General features: G+C 45.4%; 1 protein-coding gene across 3 annotated transcripts in view; it reads left to right on the plus strand.

The window, feature by feature from the left end:
- Positions 1–772: 772 nt before the first annotated feature.
- LOC110538728 (voltage-dependent T-type calcium channel subunit alpha-1I-like) overlaps positions 773–23420 on the plus strand; it is a 139118-nt gene continuing 116470 nt past the window's right edge. For 2 of the 3 annotated variants that reach the window (XM_036938908.1, XM_036938909.1), the window contains exons 1-2: positions 773–1250; positions 5957–6090. In XM_036938908.1, coding sequence (XP_036794803.1) covers positions 1161–1250; positions 5957–6090 — 224 coding nt within the window. In that variant the 5' untranslated portion in view covers positions 773–1160. The remainder of the gene's footprint in view (positions 1251–5956; positions 6091–23420) is intronic. The other variant, XM_036938907.1, reaches the window with a different exon arrangement.

Genomic DNA, 23420 nt, shown 5'->3' on the forward strand with positions numbered 1-23420 from the left:
ACCTGGCTTTGTGAGCGATCACCTGGCTTTGTGAGAATTCACCTGGCTTTGTGAGAGATCACCTGGCTTTGTGAGAGATCACCTGGCTTTGTGAGAAATTACCTGGTTTTGTGAGAGATCACCTGGCTTTGTGAGTATTCACCTGGCTTTGTGAGTGATGACCTGGCTTTGTAAGAGATTACTTGACTTTGTGAGAGATCACCTGGCTTTGTGAGAGATCACCTGGCTTTGTGAGAGATCACCTGGCTTTGTGAGGGATCACCTGGCTTTCTGAGAGATCACCTGGCTTTCTGAGAGATCAACTGGCTTTGTGAGAGATCACCTGGCTTTGTGAGAATTCACCTGGCTTTGTGAGAGATCACCTGGCTTTGTGAGAGATCACCTGGCTTTGTGAGAAATTACCTGGCTTTGTGAGAGATCACCTGGCTTTGTGAGAATTCACCTGGCTTTGTGAGTGATGACCTGGCTTTGTAAGAGATCACTTGACTTTCTGAGAGATCACCTGGCTTTGTGAGAGATCACCTGGCTTTGTGAGAGATCACCTGGCTTTGTGAGAGATCACCTGGCTTTGCAGTCGTGAAGTTAAGGAGAGGAGGAAAGAAGTCCAGTAAGAGTACTGGGACAAACCTGGACAGAGACGGAGAGACAGAGAGAACAACAGAGAGAAACAGAGAGAGAGACGGAGACAGAGAGAAACAGAGAGAGACGGAGACAGACACAGAGACACAGGGAGACAAATAGACAGCGAGAGAGACAGACAGGGAGAGAGAGAGACAGACAGACACAGACAGACAGACAGACAGATATAGTGTCTGAGTGCAGCTGGCTTCGAGCCAGAGACAGTTTTGTTTTACATCCCCTCTCCCCTCCCTCCGGCACCAGTCTGTTAATCCCTTTCATTTACAAGCACCACTCAGCATCACCCAGTGCAGCTCTACCTGTGAGTGTGTCTGTGTATCATATGATGAAAGCCTTTCACTATTTGTATGTGCGTGGGGGTGCGCGCGCATACGTTCGTGTGTGAATGTGCCTACTGTATGTTTGCTTATTTGCGAGTATGATATGCTATTGCCTTTCAGTATGTGTGTGTACTGTCCCTGGTTGTCCACTGTGTTTCTTAACCCTTTGCTGTCCATACGTGGTTCGAGAGGATCAGTATCATGGTGATTCTGCTCAACTGTGTCACCCTGGGGATGTACCAGCCCTGTGAGAACATCGACTGCACTTCAGACCGCTGCCAGATACTACAGGTCTGTCTGTCTGTCTGTCTGTCTGTCTGTCTGTCAAAACGTCACCCCCGCGAAGCGGTAATGCTTCTGCGACTAATTACTTTGTAAAAAGTGTTAGATAAATTCAGTTTCACCACTGTATCATTTGATGGATTGATTACAGTTGATTATTGACAACAGGCGGTGAGAAGAGAGAACCCATTCCCCAACCTCCACACCAGCCTTTCTTTAGACTCCCTATGACACTGGTGTGACTGATATATTGACTGACAGTGGTGTAAAAAGTAACCAGTTATCAGACTTGAGTAAAAGTAAAGATACCTTAATAGAAAATGGCTAAAAGTGAAAGTCACCCAGTAAAATAGGTCTAAAAGTATTTGGTTTAAAATATACTTAATAAGTATCGAAAGTAAATGTAAAAATATAAATATTTTCACATTCCTTATATTAAGCAAACCAGACGGCACAGTTTTCTTTAAAGAAATGTACGGATAGCCAAGGGGAAAGTCTAACACTCAGACATTATTTACAGATCGCCTGGGGCAGACTCCAACACTCAGACATCATTTACAGATAGCCAGGGGCAGACTCCAACACCCAGACATCATTTACAGATAGCCAGGGGCCCACTCCAACACTCAGACATCATTTACAGATAGCCAGGGGCAGACTCCAACACTCAGACATCATTTACAGATAGCCAGGGGCCCACTCTAACACTCAGACATCATTTACAGATAGCCAGGGGCCCACTCTAACACTCAGACATCATTTACAGATAACCAGAGGCCCACTCTAACACTCAGACATCATTTACAGATAGCCAGGGGCAGACTCTAACACTCAGACCTAATTTACAGATAGCCAGGGGCAGACTCTAACACTCAGACATTATTTACAGATAGCCAGGGGCCCACTCCAACACTCAGACATCATTTACAGATAGCCAGGGGCAGACTCTAACACTCAGACATTATTTACAGATAGCCAGGGGCCCACTCTAACACTCAGACATTATTTACAGATAGCCAGGGGCAGACTCCAACACTCAGACATCATTTACAGATAGCCAGGGGCCCACTCTAACACTCAGACATCATTTACAGATAGCCAGGGGTACACTCCAACACTCAGACATTATTTACAGATAGCCAGGGGCCCACTCTAACACTCAGACATCATTTACAGATAGCCAGGGTACACTCTAACACTCAGACATTATTTACAGATAGCCAGGGGCAGACTCCAACACTCAGACATCATTTACAGATAGCCAGGGGCCCACTCTAACACTCAGACATCATTTACAGATAGCCAGGGGTACACTCCAACACTCAGACATTATTTACAGATAGCCAGGGGCCCACTCTAACACTCAGACATCATTTACAGATAGCCAGGGGCCCACTCTAACACTCAGACATCATTTACAGATAGCCAGGGGCACACTCCAACACTCAGACATTATTTACAGATAGCCAGGGGAAGACTCTAACACTCAGACATAATTTACAGATAGCCAGGGGCACACTCCAACACTCAGACATTATTTACAGATAGCCAGGGGCAGACTCCAACACTCAGACATTATTTACAGATAGCCAGGGGCAGACTCCAACACTCAGATATTATTTACAGATAGCCAGGGGCAGACTCCAACACTCAGACATTATTTACAGATAGCCAGGGGCAGACTCCAACACTCAGACATTATTTACAGATAGCCAGGGGCACACTCCAACACTCAGACATTATTTACAGATAGCCAGGGGAAGACTCTAACACTCAGACATAATTTACAGATAGCCAGGGGCACACTCCAACACTCAGACATTATTAACAGATAGCCAGGGGCAGACTCCAACACTCAGACATTATTAACAGATAGCCAGGGGCAGACTCCAACACTCAGATATTATTTACAGATAGCCAGGGGCAGACTCCAACACTCAGACATTATTTACAGATAGCCAGGGGTACACTCCAACACTCAGACATTATTTACAGATAGCCAGGGGCAGACTCCAACACTCAGACATTATTTACAGATAGCCAGGGCCACACTCCAACACTCAGACATTATTTACAGATAGCCAGGGGCAGACTCCAACACTCAGACATTATTTACAGATAGCCAGGGGCAGACTCCAACACTCAGATATTATTTACAGATAGCCAGGGGCAGACTCCAACACTCAGACATTATTTACAGATAGCCAGGGGCAGACTCCAACACTCAGATATTATTTACAGATAGCCAGGGGCAGACTCCAACACTCAGACATTATTTACAGATAGCCAGGGGCAGACTCCAACACTCAGACATTATTTACAGATAGCCAGGGGCACACTCCAACACTCAGACATTATTTACAGATAGCCAGGGGCAGACTCCAACACTCAGACATTATTTACAGATAGCCAGGGGCAGACTCCAACACTCAGATATTATTTACAGATAGCCAGGGGCAGACTCCAACACATTATTTACAAAGAAAACATTTGTGTTTAGTGAGTCCGCCAGATCAGAGGCCGTAGGGATGACCAGGGATGTTCTCTTATTAAGTGTGTGAATTGGACCGTTTTCCTGTCCTGCTAAGCATTCAAAATGTAACAGGTACTTTTTGGTGTCACGGAAAATGTATGGAGTAAAAAGGACATATTTTCTTTAGGATTGTAGTGAAGTAAAAGTGAATGTTGTCAAAAATATGAATAGTAAAGTAGATACCCCTAAAAACGACTTAAGTAGTACCTTATAGTATTTGTACTTTACACCACTGGTGACTGATGTAGTGGCTGATATAGTGAACATTGCATTACATGTGCTGAGCGTTTGTTACGTAATTAACGACACCGTCTGCACACACGCACACACACACAGACACACCACGTAACATAGAGAATCTGAAAGGCTGCATGTGTGTGTGTCCTCTCCTGCTGTGTATAGCATGGCCCTGCTTGGAAAGGCTCAGTCAAACCTCCTTGTTTCAACACACAGGAGCCAAGGCCCCCGGCTGTAGCTCACTATGAATAAGAAATGAAGCAGAACGTTGTCAGGTTCTAAAGTATCCACTATGAATGTTAGATGAGCCAGTATCTGTAAGGATTGTGTCCATGCCCATCTCTGGATGTGCATTTGTAATTTTAAATGGTGTGTGTGTGTGTGTGTGTGTGTGTGTGTGTGTGTGTGTGTGTGTGTGTGTGTGCGTGTGTGTGTTTCAGTGTCCTTGTATGTGTGTGAGGGAGCTAACTTCATCACACATCAAAATGATTAGCCCACACATCGCTGAGCGACACATGTTCACACACATCTCCCCAAGCCCTCTCGACCACTCACATCGCAGTGTAATGAAGAACACACCAATAACAAAGGAGATTATAGGACCCCCCGCACCAAGTAACAGCGTTTGACTACCTCTCTAATCAGTAGTGTGCAGATAGTGGATATCAGTGGTATAGTCCCAGTGCAGTCCTAAATATGTTCCTGTGTTTTAAACAGGGCCTTGAGAAAGTCTACACTTCCCTTGGATTTCTTCACATCACATTATTGTGTTACAAAGTGGGATTCAAATGGATTCAATTGTTGTTTGTTGTTAATGATCTACACAAAATACTCTGTCGTGTCAAAGTGGAAGATCTTTTTTTTTAAAGCTTAATGAAAAATAAAACACTAATATATCTTGATTAGATAAGTATTCAACCCCCTGAATCAATACATATTAGAATCCCCTTTGGCAGCTGTGAGTCTTTCTGGGTAAGTCTCTAAGAGCTTTACACACCTGGATTGTGAAATATTTGCCCATTATTCATTTCTAAATTCTTCAAGCTCTGTCATGGTGACATCACCAGGCGGTAAATTAGTTTCTAGACCAACAAACCTCTCTGCCAATAACAGCTATTTTCAATGTTTCCCTCCCCACTCCCAGACAGTCCAACAAACCTCTCTGCCAATAACAGCTATTTTCAGTGTTTCCCTCCCCACTCCCAGACAGTCCGACAAACCTCTCTGCCAATAACAGCTATTTTCAGTGTTTCCCTCCCCACTCTCAGACAGTCCGAGCAAAATTCCCTCTTAAGAAATTGTCCTTTACTAAGAAGCTATTTTTGTTTCTTTTTGACCATTTTAATTGAAAATAATCAATTGTTACCCAGAAATTATTTGACATTGAGATAGAAACATCTGTATTGGACCTTTAATGCATAACTAGGACACAAAGACATACAGTACATACATACGCACGCGCACACACACACACACACACACACACACACACACACACACACACACACACACACACACACACACACACACACACACACACACACACACACAGTCAGTGACAGATGCAATCATGTCCCAGTCACTCTGTTAATTGATAATCATTAACAAGTTAATTAAAGTAGTGTTTTGATCGAAGGTTGATGTTTTCATTGTTGTCCCATCTGCTAGTTGCGACAGAAAATAATCATAACCAATCAAGCCACTGTCGCTGGGCGGGACATTACACCCACAGCAGTGGTTTGGGCTAGGTTTGTTTTATTTTCAGAACACGAAAACGTGTGTGCGTGTGTGTGTGTTATTTTTTCTTTACCTACAGGTGTTTTCATAAGTTTCAAGAGTATGTGCTTCCTCATTTCGCATAAATATGACAAATTACCTCTCCCCCTCTCTTTCTCTCTCTCTCTCTCTCTCTCTCTCTCTCTCTCTCTCTCTCTCTCTCTCTCAGGCGTTCGATGCGTTCATCTACATCTTCTTTGCGTTGGAGATGGTGGTGAAGATGGTGGCGCTGGGAATCTTCGGGAGACGCTGTTACCTTGGCGACACCTGGAACAGACTAGACTTCTTCATCGTCATGTCTGGGTTAGATCACCCTTCTTCCTTTCCTTCTTCCTTTCCTCCCTGTGAAGAGTGTAGGTGGGAGCTAGGTGAATACTACTGAATCATAGATAGTACTGTACATACTCTGCAGATGTGGATGCAGAGATGCAGAGGGCCTTTTAGACTCACATCTGTAGTTTAGCTTCTGCTGTTGTTTCTCTTTCACACGTTTCTGCTGTCAAAGCCAGGCTGTGTTAAAACTAGGGTTTGATGTCGAGCTGGTAAATGTCTGGTTTGATGTTGTTGAAATCAGTTGAGTTCAAGTAGATGGGTGCTCAGACAGACTCACACATGCACGTACGCACACACACACACAAGCAAGCACACACACACACATACACACCACAACAACTCTCTCATACACACACACACACACACACACACACACACACACACACACACACACACACACACACACACACACACACACACACACACACACACACACACACACACACACACACCACAGCAACTCATACATAGTCCCCCTGCCCTCACCAACATGAAAACAGACCCCATTTCAAACCTTTAAACCTCTCTCTGAGAACAGGTTTGAAATCCTTGAAGTCATTAGAGATAATAGTGGGGAGTCTGAGGCAGTTGTTTGGAGCCTCTTCTGTGCTGTTGTCTGTTCTGTGCTGCAGGACTCATCTCACATGGAGTGTTGCTGTTGTGTTGTGATGCCTTACATAACAAGATGCTTCTGTCTGCTTTGAGCCACATGACATGCCAGGTGTTGGCTATCTCTCTGTCTATCTCTCTTTCTCTCTCTCCCTCCTGCTCTTTCCTTCTCTCTCTCTTTCACTTTCTCTTTCTCTCTATTTTCTCCCTTTCTCTCTCTTTCTAGCTCTATAAAATCCTTATTAAAATAGTGTGTGTTTGTTAGGGGTGGTTGAGTTAGTCCATTGGGTAAAGAGCTCATTATAAATGCATAAGCTCAGCCTGTTCTGACAGCAGCCTCATCAACCTTTACAGCGGTCACCTATCATTTCCATCAATGATAGTGAGCTGTCCAGGCCCTGAGGCAGCAAAGCAGCCCCAAACCACGATGCTCCCTCCACCATACTTTACAGTTGGGATGAGGTTTCAATGTTGGTGTGCTGTGCCTTTTTTTCTCCGCACACATTTTTCTCCGCACACGTTTTCCTTCCAAACTTCTAAACTGTAGTTTCATCCGTCCACAGAATATTTTGCCAGTAGCGCTGTAAACATCCAGGTGCACTTTTGCAAACTTCAGATGTGCAGCAATGCTTTTTTTGAACAGCAGTGGCTTCTTCTGTGGTGTCTTCCCATGAACACCATTCTTGTTTAGTGTTTTACGCATCGTAGACTCGTCAACAGAGATGTTAGTATGATCCAGAGATTTCTGTAAGTCTTTAGTTGACACTTTAGGATTATTCTTAACCTCATTGAGCATTCTGCGCTGTGCTCTTTCAGTCATCTTTGCAGGATGGCCACTCCTAGGGAGAGTAGCAACAGTGCTGAACTTTCTCCATTTATAGACAATTTGTCTTACAATGGACTGATGAACATCAAGTCATTTAGAGATACTGTTGTATCCTTGCACAACATTATGCAAGTCAACTATTCTTATTCTTAGGTCTTCTGAGATCTCTTTTGTTCAAGGCATGGTTCACATCAGGCAATGCTTCTTGTGAATCGCAAACAAAATGTTGTGAGTGTTTTTTAAAGGGCAAGGCAGCTCTAACCAACATCTCCAATCTCGTCTCATTGATTTGACTCTAGGTTAGCGGACTCCTAACTCCAATTAGCTTTTGAGAAAGTCATTAACCTAGGGGTTCACATACTTTTTCCAACCTACACTGTGAATGTTTAGATTATGTATTCAATATAGATAAGAAAAATACAATAATTTGTGTGTTATTAGTTTAAGCACACTATGTTTGTCCATTGTTGTGACTTAGTGTAACGTCTGAGTCCAACTCACACTTCTAAGCACTTAGATCCCCGGAATGCAGCCCACTTTCCAGCTCACTTTCTAGATCCCAATCACTGGAATGCTAATCACCTGTTCACACACCTGCATGTCATCATCCCACACTATTTAGTTCAGTTCCTGGCACCCCATCACTGTGAGGTATTGTTTGTTTTGAGACACACCTTTTCAGAGCTCTGGTTTTCCCCCGTCCTTCTCTCCTCCCGTGTATGATAGTTTTTCCTGCCTCACTCATGACACCTTTTGCTTATTCCCTGCCTGTACTGTTTTCCATTTTTGGACTACCGTGTATGACCTTCTGCCTGCCCCTGGACCCAGCTTCCTGCCTCCTCCTGTGTATGACCTTCTGCCTGGCCCTGGACCCAGCTTCCTGCCTCCTCCTGTGTATGACCTTCTGCCTGTCCCTGGGACCCAGCTTCCTGCCTCCTCCTGTGTATGACCTTCTGCCTGCCCCTGGACCCAGCTTCCTGCCTCCTCCTGTGTATGACCTTCTGCCTGCCCCTGGACCCAGCTTCCTGCCTCCTCCTGTGTATGACCTTCTGCCTGCACCTGGACCCAGCTTCCTGCCTCCTCCTATGTATGACCTTCTGCCTGGCCCTGGACCCAGCTTCCTGCCTCCTCCTGTGTATGACCTTCTGCCTGCACCTGGACCCAGCTTCCTGCCTCCTCCTGTGTATGATCTGCCTGCCCTGGACCCAGCTTCCTGCCTCCTCCTGTGTATGACCTTCTGCCTGCCCCTGGACCCAGCTTCCTGCATCCTCCTGTGTATGACCTTCTGCCTGCCCCTGGACCCAGCTTCCTGCCTCCTCCTGTGTATGACCTTCTGCCTGCCCCTGGACCCAGCTTCCTGCCTCCTCCTGTGTATGACCTTCTGCCTGCCCCTGGACCCAGCTTCCTGCCTCCTCCTGTGTATGACCTTCTGCCTGCCCCTGGACCCAGCTTCCTGCCTCCTCCTGTGTATGATCTGCCTGCCCTGGACCCAGCTTCCTGCCTCCTCCTGTGTATGACCTTCTGCCTGCCCCTGGGACCCAGCTTCCTGCCTCCTCCTGTGTATGACCTTCTGCCTGTCCCTGGGACCCAGCTTCCTGCCTCCTCCTGTGTATGACCTTCTGCCTGCCCCTGGACCCAGCTTCCTGCCTCCTCCTATGTATGACCTTCTGCCTGTCCCTGGACCCAGCTACCTGCCTCCTCCTAGGGTCCCTTTCATTAAACAGCTGCTGCTCTCTGCGCTTGAAACCAGCTCTGTCTCCCTCGTGTTCATTACACTTAGATGAAGATCAGATCACATTTTGATGACCAATTTATGCAAAAATCCAGGTAATTCCAAAGGGTTCACATACTTTTTCTTGCCACTGTATATACTATATACATTTTACGGACACAGTATATTTTACAATAGTTATCTTTTGATTGTTTTTAGTTCCACCCTTCAGCCCCACTCAACCCCTCCTATCTATCTCTGAACAACATCCAGTTCCACCCTTCAGCCCCACTCAACCCCTCCTATCTATCTCTGAACAACATCCAGTTCCACCCTTCAGCCCCACTCAACCCCTCCCATCTATCTCTGAACAACATCCAGTTCCACCCTTCAGCCCCACTCAACCCCTCCTATCTATCTCTGAACAACATCCAGTTCCACCCTTCAGCCCCACTCAACCCCTCCCATCTATCTCTGAACAACATCCAGTTCCACCCTTCAGCCCCACTCAACCCCTCCCATCTATCTCTGAACAACATCCAGTTCCACCCTTCAGCCCCACTCAACCCCTCCCATCTATCTCTGAACAACATCCAGTTCCACCCTTCAGCCCCACTCAACCCCTCCCATCTTTCTCTGAACAACATCCAGTTCCACCCTTCAGCCCCACTCAACCCCTCCCATCTATCTCTGAACAACATCCAGTTCCACCCTTCAGCACCACTCAACCCCTCCCATCTATCTCTGAACAACATCCAGTTCCACCCTTCAGCCCCACTCAACCCCTCCCATCTATCTCTGAACAACATCCAGTTTTGACTTCTATTTGACATATTTTTCAATTATTCTGTGATGTTTCACAAAAGTTCTGAACCTTTTTATTCTGATAGATTCTACAGATTGTAAATTAAACAAAACATTTTTGCTAGAAGTATTATATTATTGATTGACTGACTAAAATGTTTGAAATCACCTAGTTAGCTCCTGGGAAATGTGCCAATTCTTCAGCCATTCAGCCAGACCAAAAACAAACTACATATGGACAGTACCAAAACAAATGATCTAATGATTCTGTCTCTTCACAGCAAAATCTGCAGAGCTGGGATGGTTGTATCCCCCATATAACATTCTATTCTATTGGTTCTAAGAATTTGTATATTCATTTAAATTGAAATCCAGCGTTGTTTTGTGTATCATTTCATAAACCATGTACCATGGAATCTCTTCCCAACTATTTTACAATCTTTATGGCACACCGGTCTGTCAATTTTTTGGTCTTTAATATTGAAACTGGTATAATGTTGGTCTTTAATGCAGAGCTGACAGAGAAGTTCCTTACTTTCTTCCCCTTCCACTTGCATTTTTCAGGTAATGCTGCAATTAGTCGGTTGTAATTTTGAATAGAGCAGACGTTTCCATATATTATTTTTTTTACAAAGATTATACCTTTTTTTATATATAAAAAAATATTGTTTTTATCAATTATCATATTTGAGTTTTACCATAATATTTGTTGTAATATTTGTTCTGTCTTTTCTTGTGGATTAAACTGAAATTACAGCCACATTTCTGTGGCTTGTTTTAAAAATAACCATATTTTGGAGATTTAATTTTCAAATAAGAGGTTGTAATCTGAGTAAAGGGAAACATGTCATTCTTGAACATGGGTGGAGACATTCTAATCTGCTAGAGAAGCAGTTTGGATTTTTAAGTATAACTTTTGTATGACTGAAGCCTTTAGTGAGAGGCCTAATGCTTTAACATTTAGTCATTTCTGCCTCCCAATTCATATTCATTATATAAATAGGCTGTTTATTTATCTCTCTCTCCTATTTATTGTTCTTTCTTCCCACCTAATTTTCCCATTTCTCAATGTTATTACTACCCCTCTCTCTACCTCTCACTCTCCCTCTTTCTCTCTCTCTCTCTTTTTCCCTCTCTTTCTCCCCCTCTCTTTCTCCCACTCTCTCTACTTCCCTCTATATTAAGGGCTGGTATTAAGTGGAGGTATAAATCAAAGGTGGTCAGATGATCCTATCAGTGAGCTCTACTGTAATGAACTTACAGACTCTGAAGTTTCACCTCCAGTCTTACTGCAGTCAAACAGATAGTTGACATTCTACTGTACTTCTAGGAAGGCCAGGATACGTTGGCATTGATTTTGTCTGCTGCCTGTTTCAAGTTGATGTGTCCGTGAAAGAAAGATGAGAGATGCATTGAATTATGTGAAACCTTATAGCTGAGTGACACCAAGAATGGGAGGGTCTCATTCTGTTAGTGTGTGTGTGTGTGTGTGTGTGTGTGTGTGTCTTGTGTCTGCGTGTGATTAGTGATTCTGATCAGCAGGCTACTTTGATCCTAATCACCAGGAAGTCCAATATCACTGGTTCACATTATCATTATTACTGCGTTATGCACAGGCACACACACACATACTCTTTCAATGGTCTGCAGTATTGGAGAAATGTTGATGTTATACTATGCTGTTCCAGTCACACACTCTGGCCCTTCTCCCTTGACACATCTCTCTCATGAACCTCACTCTCCTTTTCCCCAGGGACCCCTTCCCTTTTCCCCATAATCCTTTCTGGCCCACTACAGCTGTGGCCCAATATTCCACAGGGCTAGACTACATCTCAGATTTGTCTATTTGCACTCACATGCTTTATTTTCTACTGGAGTAGGGAGGGATGTACTGATTGACAGACAGACAGACCAATCGATCGATAAATATTTAGGTTTGATTGATACCATCAGATTTAAAGTGTTATAGTTATATAGAAATCCCATTTTGTCTGTGTCCCCTCTGCTTGCCTCTGCTTGGCTTTGTGTTCAGAGTGTGTGCTGTCCTTTCCTGCTGATCCTGCTGTTTGCTGTGCTATGGAGAATAGAGTTGAGCTGAGCTATCGCCGAGTACAGACCAGGATTACAGCTCACACTGCGCGCATGCACACACACAGACACACACACACACACACACACACACAGGCGTGCCAGCATCTCACACAAACTCACACAGGCACACACACACACACATTTACTCACAAACCCATATACCCACACAGCCGTATACCCCACACACCCATATACATATACACCCATATACCCACACAACCATTTACATATACACCCATATACCCACACAACCATTTACATATACACCCATATACCCACACACCCATATACACACACAACCATATACATACACACCCGGTATATACCCACACACCCGGTATATACCCACACACCCGGTGTCAGTTCTCTCCCAATCGTGCTGTTCTGTCCCAAACCACTAGGGTAGCCTAGTGGTTAGAGCGTTGGACTAGTAACCGAAAGGTTCCATGTTCAAGTCCCTGAGCTGACAAGGTACAAATCTGTCGTTCTGCCCCTGAACCCATTGTTCCTAGGCTGTCATTGAAAATAAGAATTTGTTCTTAACTGACTTGCCTAGTTAAATGAAGGTTAAAAATATATATATATATAAAACTTTGTTTTTTAAAATCCTACTGCTGTGGATTGCCACTTCCCAAGAAGAGAGTAACAGGGGTTACAGCACAGAGGAAGCATACTGGAAATAATACTGACACACACACACTCCCTAGCCCCTCGCCCCTAGCCCCTCGCCCCTAGCCCCTAGCCCCTCGCCCCTAGCCCCTAGCCCCTAGTCCCTCGCCCCTAGCCCCTAGCCCCTCGCCCCTAGCCCCTCGCCCCTAGTCCCTCGCCCCTAGCCCCTCGCCACTAGCCCCTCGCCCCTAGTCCCTAGCCCCTCGCCCCTAGACCCTCGCCCCTCGCCCCTCGCCCCTAGCCCCTCGCCCCTAGCCTGCGTCATCCATTGGAAACCCAGGATACATAAAAGGCTAAGAGATGAAGGGATGGAGCCAAAAAAAGGAGTGTTAAAAAAGAGAGAACAATTAGATAGAGGAGGCCTGTGGCGGCTAATTACTCTGACAAACACACAGCCTGATTGATGTGTACGGGAGCAGCTGCAGCCACACACAGAGGAACACACACCTCGCAGTCACACACACACACCTCTCTTTCCACACTACAGGTGGCTGGTGGCACCTAATTGGAGAAGACGGGCTCATAGTAATGGCTGGAACGGAATAAATGGGATGGTATCAAACACATCAAACACGGGTTGTGTTCCATTATTATGAGTCGTCCTCCCCTCACCAACCTCCTGTGGCACACACACCTTTCCTCTCCACATACACCCTCTCTCGTTGTTCTCCTTTTTTACATAGCTCCTCAATCTTCATCCCTCATCCCGCCTTCCCCTCTGGTCCTCCTTTTTCCTGACGTGTTGTGTTCTCCTACCTTCCCCTCTGGTCCTCCTTCTTCCTGACGTGTTGTGTTCTCCTACCTTCCCCTCTGGTCCTCCTTCTTCCTGACGTGTTGTGTTCTCCTACCTTCACCTCTGGTCCTCCTTCTTCCTGACGTGTTGTGTTCTCCTACCTTCCCCTCTGGTCCTCCTTCTTCCTGACGTGTTGTGTTCTCCTACCTTCCCCTCTGGTCCTCCTTCTTCCTGACGTGTTGTGTTCTCCTACCTTCCCCTCTGGTCCTCCTTCTTCCTGACGTGTTGTGTTCTCCTACCTTCCCCTCTGGTCCTCCTTCTTCCTGACGTGTTGTGTTCTCCTACCTTCCCCTCTGGTCCTCCTTTTTCCTGACGTGTTGTGTTCTCCTACCTTCCCCTCTGGTCCTCCTTCTTCCTGACGTGTTGTGTTCTCCTACCTTCCCCTCTGGTCCTCCTTTTTCCTGACGTGTTGTGTTCTCCTACCTTCCCCTCTGGTCCTCCTTTTTCCTGACGTGTTGTGTTCTCCTACCTTCACCTCTGGTCCTCCTTCTTCCTGACGTGTTGTGTTCTCCTACCTTCCCCTCTGGTCCTCCTTCTTCCTGACGTGTTGTGTTCTCCTACCTTCACCTCTGGTCCTCCTTCTTCCTGACGTGTTGTGTTCTCCTACCTTCCCCTCTGGTCTTCCTTCTTCCTGACGTGTTGTGCTCTCCTACCTTCACCTCTGCTCTTCCGCAACTCCCTTATTTTCTCTCACTCTTTCTATTTCCTCTGTTCCCCTCTCTCTTCATCTTTCCTCTCCTCCTCCCACAGTTATTTCTAATTCAATTAGTAGAGCACTGAGCCATTAAGACATCAACAAGGGAGGTCTGGCGGGTTTGAAAAGTTAGAAAGGAAGTTTGTGTTTGTGTGTTTCAGTACACACATGTGCTTATGTACACTTCTCTGTGTGTACTCTCTTGCATGTGTGTATTTGTTATTTCTGCGATTCCGTCACGCCCCCAATATCCCAGAGGAACTCCACCCATCGTCTCTTTCCAGAACTTTGCTATTCTCATTAAATGTCTGTGTAAAATGTTTGCCTGTGCTTTAATGTCAGAGCGCGTCGGGGGTGACGGCAGGGCTATGTTTCCCTTCACAAGTCCTCCTCTGTTACGGTGACATTTCAATTGGCAGCTTGACATTTTTAGCTGTTCCTCCATCGGAACTGAAATGAGATGGCTTTGGACGTGCGAGGCAAGGAACAACCACACGGGCTCCCAGGGATGGCTTGCCTCTAGGCTAGATGGGTTCAATTCAGACTGTGCGTGGGTGTTGTGTAGTATTTAGTAGTATTTATTTGGATCCCTGGGTTCCAAACAGGTGTGTGTGTGTGTGTGTGTGTGTGTGTGTGTGTGTGTGTGTGTGTGTGTGTGTGTGTGTGTGTGTGTGTGTGTCTTTTTTCACTATTATCAGTTGTGTCCTTGTGTAAATCAATGGTCTAGCCTCTCTCCTCTCCCCAGTAAAGTAGCAGATTTACAGTAGCAATCATCACTCTGGATTAATGAATTATGGAGCTATACGGAGCTATATGGAGATACAGTATACAGCTATGGAAATGTTGATCTGTGGCAATATGCAGCTACTGTTTAATTACATGGAAATGTTGATCTGTGGCAATATCCAGCTACTGTTTATGATAATATGGAAATGTTGATCTGTGGCAATATCCAGCTACTGTTCAATTATATGGAAATGTTGATCTGTGGCAATATGCAGCTACTGTTTATGATAATATGGAAATGTTGATCTGTGGCAATATGCAGCTACTGTTTACGATAATATGGAAATGAGGAGCTAGATATGACTGTTCATATACAGTGCCTTGCGAAAGTATTCGGCCCCCTTGAACTTTGCGACCTTTTGCCACATTTCAGGCTTCCAACAAAGATATAAAACTGTATTTTTTTGTGAAGAATCAACAACAAGTGGGACACAATCATGAAGTGGAACGACATTTATTGGATATTTCAAACTTTTTTAACAAATCAAAAACTGAAAAATTGGGCGTGCAAAATTATTCAGCCCCCTTAAGTTAATACTTTGTAGCGCCACCTTTTGCTGCGATTACAGCTGTAAGTCGCTTGGGGTATGTCTCTATCAGTTTTGCACATCGAGAGACTGACATTTTTTCCCATTCCTCCTTGCAAAACAGCTCGAGCTCAGTGAGGTTGGATGGTTAGCATTTGTGAACAGCAGTTTTCAGTTCTTTCCACAGATTCTCCATTGGATTCAGGTCTGGACTTTGACTTGGCCATTCTAACACCTGGATATGTTTATTTTTGAACCATTCCATTGTAGATTTTGCTTTATGTTTTGGATCATTGTCTTGTTGGAAGACAAATCTCCGTCCCAGTCTCAGGTCTTTTGCAGACTCCATCAGGTTTTCTTCCAGAATGGTCCTGTATTTGGCTCCATCCATCTTCCCATCAATTTTAACCATCTTCCCTGTCCCTGCTGAAGAAAAGCAGGCCCAAACCATGATGCTGCCACCACCATGTTTGACAGTGGGGATGGTGTGTTCAGCTGTGTTGCTTTTACGCCAAACATAACGTTTTGCATTGTTGCCAAAAAGTTCAATTTTGGTTTCATCTGACCAGAGCACCTTCTTCCACATGTTTGGTGTGTCTCCCAGGTGGCTTGTGGCAAACTTTAAACGACACTTTTTATGGATATCTTTAAGAAATTGCTTTCTTCTTGCCACTCTTCCATAAAGGCCAGATTTGTGCAATATACAACTGATTGTTGTCCTATGGACAGAGTCTCCCACCTCAGCTGTAGATCTCTGCAGTTCATCCAGAGTGATCATGGACCTCTTGGCTGCATCTCTGATCAGTCTTCTCCTTGTATGAGCTGAAAGTTTAGAGGGACGGCCAGGTCTTGGTAGATTTGCAGTGGTCTGATACTCCTTCCATTTCAATATTATCGCTTGCACAGTGCTCCTTGGGATGTTTAAAGCTTGGGAAATCTTTTTGTATCCAAATCCGGCTTTCAACTTCTTCACAACAGTATCTCGGACCTGCCTGGTGTGTTCCTTGTTCTTCATGATGCTCTCTGCGCGTTTAACGGACCTCTGAGACTATCACAGTGCAGGTGCATTTATACGAAGACTTGATTACACACAGGTGGATTGTATTTATCATCATTAGTCATTTAGGTCAACATTGGATCATTCAGAGATCCTCACTGAACTTCTGGAGAGAGTTTGCTGCACTGAAAGTAAAGGGGCTGAATAATTTTGCACGCCCAATTTTTCAGTTTTGATTTGTTAAAAAAGTTTGAAATATCCAATAAATGTCGTTCCACTTCATGATTGTGTCCCACTTGTTGTTGATTCTTCACAAAAAAATACAGTTTTATATCTTTATGTTTGAAGCCTGAAATGTGGCAAAAGGTCGCAAAGTTCAAGGGGGCCGAATACTTTCGCAAGGCACTGTATATATATATAGTCCATTGTGAGACCAGGGACGATTGAGTGAATGGTTTGATTCACCAAACCCTCTTTACTACTGCTGTATATATCCCTGTCTGTAACGGCAGATTTCCTCCTCTTCGTCTGAAGAGGAGTAAGGATCGGACCAAGATGCAGCGTGGTAAGTGTTCATGACGATTTTAATAAGAAAAGGACTGAACACTACGAAATACAAAAACAATAAACGAATACGTGAAATAACCAAACCGAAACAGTTCTGTGTGGCAACAAACACTCACACGGAAACAAACACCCACCAACCAACAGTGAAACCCAGGCTAACTAAGTATGATTCTAAATCAGAGAGAACTAACGACACCTGCCTCTGATTGAGAACCATACTAGGCCGAAACAGAAACCAAACATAGAAAAACAAACATAGACTGCCCACCCCAACTCACGCCCTGACCATACTAAATAAAGACAAAACAAAGGAAATAAAGGTCAGAATGTGACACTGTCTCCCTCACTCACTCTATCCTCTATCTCTCCATCATCTCTCACTCTATCCTCTATCTCTCCGTCATCTCTATCTATCCTCTATCTCTCCATCATCTCTCACTCTATCCTCTATCTCCATCATCTCTCACTCTATCCTCTATCTCTCCATCATCTCTAACTCTATCCTCTCTCTCCATCATCTCTCACTCTATCCTCTATCTCTCCATCGTCTCTCACTCTATCCTCTCTCTCCATCGTCTCTCACTCTATCCTCTCTCTCACCATTACTCACTCAGTCTTCTCTATCATCATCTCTCCCAATATCCTCTCTCATCATCTCTCACTCTATCCTCTATCTCTCCATCGTCTCTCACTCTATCCTCTCTCTCCATCATCTCTCACTCTATCCTCTATCTCTCCGTCATCTCTATCTATCCTCTATCTCTCCATCATCTCTCACTCTATCCTCTATCTCCATCATCTCTCACTCTATCCTCTATCTCTCCATCATCTCTAACTCTATCCTCTCTCTCCATCATCTCTCACTCTATCCTCTATCTCTCCATCGTCTCTCACTCTATCCTCTCTCTCCATCGTCTCTCACTCTATCCTCTCTCTCACCATTACTCACTGTCTTCTCTATCATCATCTCTCACAATATCCTCTCTCATCATCTCTCATTCTATCCTCTCTCTCGCTCCATCTCTCACTCACTCAGTCCTCTCTCTCCCCATCTCTCTCACTAAGTTCTCTATTGCTATCATCACCTATCACTCTATCCTCTCTCCATGTCTTACTCTCTGTCCTCTTTCTCTCCATCTCTCGCAATATCCTCTCTCTCTCCATCAACTCTCACTCTATCCTCTCTCACTCCATCACCTCTCACTCCATCTTAGGTGTCTGTGTGTATCTGTGTGTGTAAGCCTCTTCTACTCTGCCTCTCAAATATTATCCACATCCTCTCATCACTGTTAAGGCTGTTACATAACTCCACTGATGAGAAACACAACAGACAGAATACAAAAGAAGCATATCAGAAGCATTGTAACAGTAGCATCCTTCAGATAGTGAGACTTTATTGCTTGTAATCAGCTCCAGACTGAGTGTGTTCTGAGAGGAAGAGGAGAGATCAGCTTACTGCCTGACTGGCTGACTAACTGGCTGGCTGGCTGACTGACTGACTGATTGACTGGCTGGCTGGCGGACTGGATGACTGACTGACTGACTGACTGGCTGACTAACTAGCTGACTAACTAGCTGACTGGCTGACTAACTGGCTGACTAACTAGCTGACTGGCTGACTAACTAGCTGACTGGCTGACTGGAGAGATCATAGAGAGTTTTACTGGTGCTTGTCTATACAAAACACACTTCAACACACTGACTCGTATTTTATTCAAGCTATTCAAGACTCATGATTATGCATGGGTGACTGTTCTCACAGACTTAAACACAGCATTCTAAGCCCGGTGACATACCTGTACGTGTGTGTGTGTGTGTGTGTGTGTGTGTGTGTGTGTGTGTGTGTGTGTGTGTGTGTGTGTGTGTGTGTGTGTGTGTGTGTGTGTGTGTGTGTGTGTGTGTGTGTGTGTGTGTGTGTGTGTGTGTGTGTCATTGTCAGTCAACCTAAAGAGAAAATCCTGCACTGTGGTTGTAGCTAGATCACCCCAGTGTCACAGTGTAATATTTCACCTCTTCCATCACTATGGAGATGGTCAACATACAGTCATCTCTTGACCTTTTGTCACATCCTCTCTTCTCTAGTGAGACTCGGAGCGTTGTGAGGCCACGTGTGTATGTCCCAGCACTTCTACTTGCTAGAGAGGACAGTACTGATGGATTTTACATTGTTTGTCACTGTGTGAGTGTGAGAATACGAGCATTGTGTGTGTGTGTGTGTGTGTGTGTGTGTGTGTGTGTGTTGAAAACGATTATGCCATCGCTCAAAGATGAAATTGACATAATGGGGATTGTCAAGCAGAACATGTTCTCCTCAGACACTATTCTTGGAGCTTGGAGGAGAAGTCATTCCACCCTCTCTCTCTCCACAGCCAGGTCCCCCGTGATACAAGTCAGTATTCAACATCCATCCCTGTCTGAAGACGTCGGGAGATGACGTGGAAACTCCGATTGCAAGTTTCAATCCAACAATAGAAAGTATTTTTAGATTTTTGTTTTAAGCCTATCCCAAACCTTAACCCTTACCTTAACCATTTTGAGTTAATGCCTAACCTTACGATTTCAGAGTTAAAGCCTATCCCAAACCTTAACCCTTACCTTAACCATTTTGAGTTAATGCCTAACCTTACGATTTCAGAGTTAAAGCCTATCCCAAACCTTAACCCTTACCTTAACCATTTTGAGTTAATGCCTAACCTTACGATTTCAGAGTTAAAGCCTAAACTTAACCCTAACCTTAAGAATTCTGAAAAATGCCTACACTTAACCTTAAACACTTTGAAATGTTATGCTTGCAACAACTTCAAAATTCTACGTTTCAGATACATGGACAAACATCTAATTCTGCCGTGAGACTGTGAGAACTAGCTGCTCTCCATCGCTCCACCCTATCTCACTCCCTGGCATTATCACAATCAATATCTAGTTCCCTTTCCCTGTTTCACCCTTTCCTCTTTATCCCTCTCTATTCTCCTCTCATCACCTCTCCACCTTCCTCTCCCACCTGTCACCCTGTTGTGGTACCTCTCCACCTGTCACCCTGTTGTGGTACCTCTCCACCTGTCACCCTGTTGTGGCACCTCTCTGCATGACACCCCTCCATTTTAAGCCCACTAAGATGGAGGTCAGAGGACACAGGAAGCACAGGCAGCTTTAGCTCTATAATATCCTTTAGCTTATAGCTGCAAAGTGTTCTGTACTGTGTACTCTCTTTTTCTCGCCCTCCTGGTTTTTGACCCTTGCCTGTCCTGACCCTGAGCCTGCCTGCCGTCCTGACCCTTAGCCTGCCTTGCCTGTCCTGACCCTGAGCCTGCCTGCCGTCCTGACCCTGAGCCTGCCTTGCCTGTCCTGACCCTGAGCCTGCCTTGCCTGTCCTGACCCTGAGCCTGCCTTGCCTGTCCTGATCCTGAGCTTGCCTTGCCTGTCCTGACCCTGAGCCAGCCTTGCCTGTCCTGACCCTGAGCCTGACCCTGAGCCTGCCCCTGACCCTGAGCCTGCCCCTGACCCTGAGCCTGACCCTGAGCCTGAGCCTGAGCCTGCCCCTGAGCCTGACCCTGAGCCTGACCCTGAGCCTGACCCTGAGTCTGACCCTGACCCTGACCCTGAGCCTGAGCCTGCCCCTGAGCCTGACCCTGAGCCTGACCCTGAGCCTGACCCTGAGTCTGACCCTGACCCTGACCCTGAGCCTGAGCCTGCCCCTGACCCTGAGCCTGACCCTGAGCCTGAGCCTGAGCCTGCCCCTGAGCCTGACCCTGAGCCTGACCCTGAGCCTGACCCTGAGTCTGACCCTGACCCTGAGCCTGAGTCTGACCCTGACCCTGACCCTGAGCCTGACCCTGAGCCTGACCCTGAGTCTGACCCTGACCCTGACCCTGAGCCTGAGTCTGACCCTGACCCTGACCCTGACCCTGAGCCTGCCTGCCGTCCTGTACCTTTGCTTCTGCTTTTGTAATAAACATACTTGTTACTTGGACACGGTCTGCTTCTGGGTCTTACCTTATCCTGATAGTGAGAGCTTGTTGACAACCTAGCTATCAGAATGGACAGCATGCAACACTATGATGAAGACTACAGATTAAAAACTAGATGTGATGGTGCACATCACACTACAACATCCCTGTTGTAGTGACAATGTCTCCCAAATGGCACCCTATTACCGATTTAGTTCACTGTATAGGAAATAGGTTGCCATTTGGGACGCACATAATACTTCCTAAATTCTGGGTTGTGGTGACTTTGTATTAGATCGCCGTGCAGTTTAAAACGTCTCGGGCTAAAGGCTGTAGATTGGTCACAACACAACAATGTATTACCACTGGTATAGCTCACTGAACTAAAGCTGATTGTCTGATATCCATACAGCCAGCTGTATTCCCATCAGAATGCAGTGTGTCCAGGGCTGTGATCAGCAGCACATGAACATGGGCCTCTGAATGAGTTGCATTGTACAGTAGATTGGCTGTGTCTGGTGTTAGACTTGGCAGGCCTTGCTGCCACTGCATTAATGTATTCCACCCCAGGCTCTTTGCATGGTCCACACACACACACAAACACACACACACACACACACACACACACACACACGGAAAGATAAAGCACCATGTCCATTCTGTGAAAGTGGTTTAGGTTGTAGGGCACAAACAGTTTTAACATGCTGAGAATGAGTAGCTAACAGATGTCTGACTCTTAGTAAACCACAACATCCTGCAGGCATCACTTACAGAGACCACTTTCTATCCCTCTATTTCTCTCTCTCTCGCTCTGTCCTTCTCTCTACCTCTCCCTCTGACTCTCTCTCTCTCTGTCCTCTCTCTACCTCTCCCTCTGACTCTCTCTCTCTCTCTCTCTGTCCTTCTCTCTCGACCTCTCCCTCCAACTTTCTTTCTGTCCTCTCTCTCTCTACCTCTCTTTACCTCTCTCTCTCTGTCCTTCTCTCTCTACCTCTCCCTCTGACTCTCTCTCTCTGTCCTCTTTCTCTCTCTACCTCTCTCTCTACCACTCCCTCTGACTCTCTCTCTATGTCCTCTCTCTCTCTACCTCTCTCTACCTCTCTCTCTACCTCTCTCTCTGTCCTTCTCTCTCTAACTCTCTCTCTACCCTTCCCTCTGACTCTCTCTCTCTGTCCATCGCTCTCTACCACCCCTTCTGACTCTCTCTCTCTGTGTCCTTCTCTTTACCTCTCCCTCCGACTCTCTCTCTCTCTGTCCTCTCTCTCTCTACCTCTTTCTACTTTTCTCTCTGCCCTTCTCTCTCTACCTCTCTCTACCTCTACCTCTGACTCTCTCTCTGTCCTTCCTTCTCTCTCTCTCTCCCTCTGACTCTCTCTCTGTCCGTCCTACTCTCTCTCTCTCTCTCTCTCTCTCTCTCTCTCTCTCTCTCTCTACCTCTTTCTCTCTCTCTGTTCTAGTGCCCTTGTCTCTCTCGCTTTCTCTCGCTCTCTCTCTCGCTTTCTCTCTCTCTCTCCCTCTGTTAGAGCCGATTTGGACATATTTGTATAAAAGTCTGAACTTACGGAGCTTCATGTATATTTGTGTAAATATATTAAATATTAATGTGCATGATGAAATATTAGGTACATACCTTTATGATTTATATTTACCTGATTGAGATATATTCATTTGTTAGTGTAACTCAGTTTTTGCACCCCCCTCTTGCCCATTCATTGTATTGTGGTAATGTTAGGATAAAGGCAGGAAGTTGGGCCTTCGGGGGAGGGAGTCCTTGCTAGATGCGGTATAGTTTTTTGACCATACAGACATACAGACAGACATACAAACAGGTCATAATATGTATTTTCCATATCAAGTAATCTATGTTTTAAGTTGATTGGAGAATCACTTCTTTGTTAGATATAAGAATAATAAACGAGGAAAGGAATAAAAGAGGAAAGGAAGCCACTACACCCTCTTTCTGTCCTTCTCTCTCTCTTCTCTCTCTCTCCCTCTGACTCGCTCTCTCTCTCCCTCTGACTCGCTCTCTACCTCTCCCTCTGACTCGCTCTCTACCTCTCCCTCTGACTCGCTCTCTGTCCTTCCTTCCTTCCTTCCTTCCTTCCTTCCTTCCTTCCCTCTCTCTCTCTCTCTCGTCGGAGTGCATGCTGGGAGTGAGTCGTCAAGCAGAGTGTTTGTGAGCGCGAATGAAATTTATTTTCACTCTATTGGGTTTTGGTATGTACATATATATATATTGATTAGTTTAGTTGTTTTAAGGGTATATTGTTTAACTATCA

This window comes from Oncorhynchus mykiss, chromosome 12 (assembly GCF_013265735.2).
Source record: "Oncorhynchus mykiss isolate Arlee chromosome 12, USDA_OmykA_1.1, whole genome shotgun sequence".
Taxonomy (NCBI): Eukaryota; Metazoa; Chordata; class Actinopteri; order Salmoniformes; family Salmonidae; genus Oncorhynchus; species Oncorhynchus mykiss.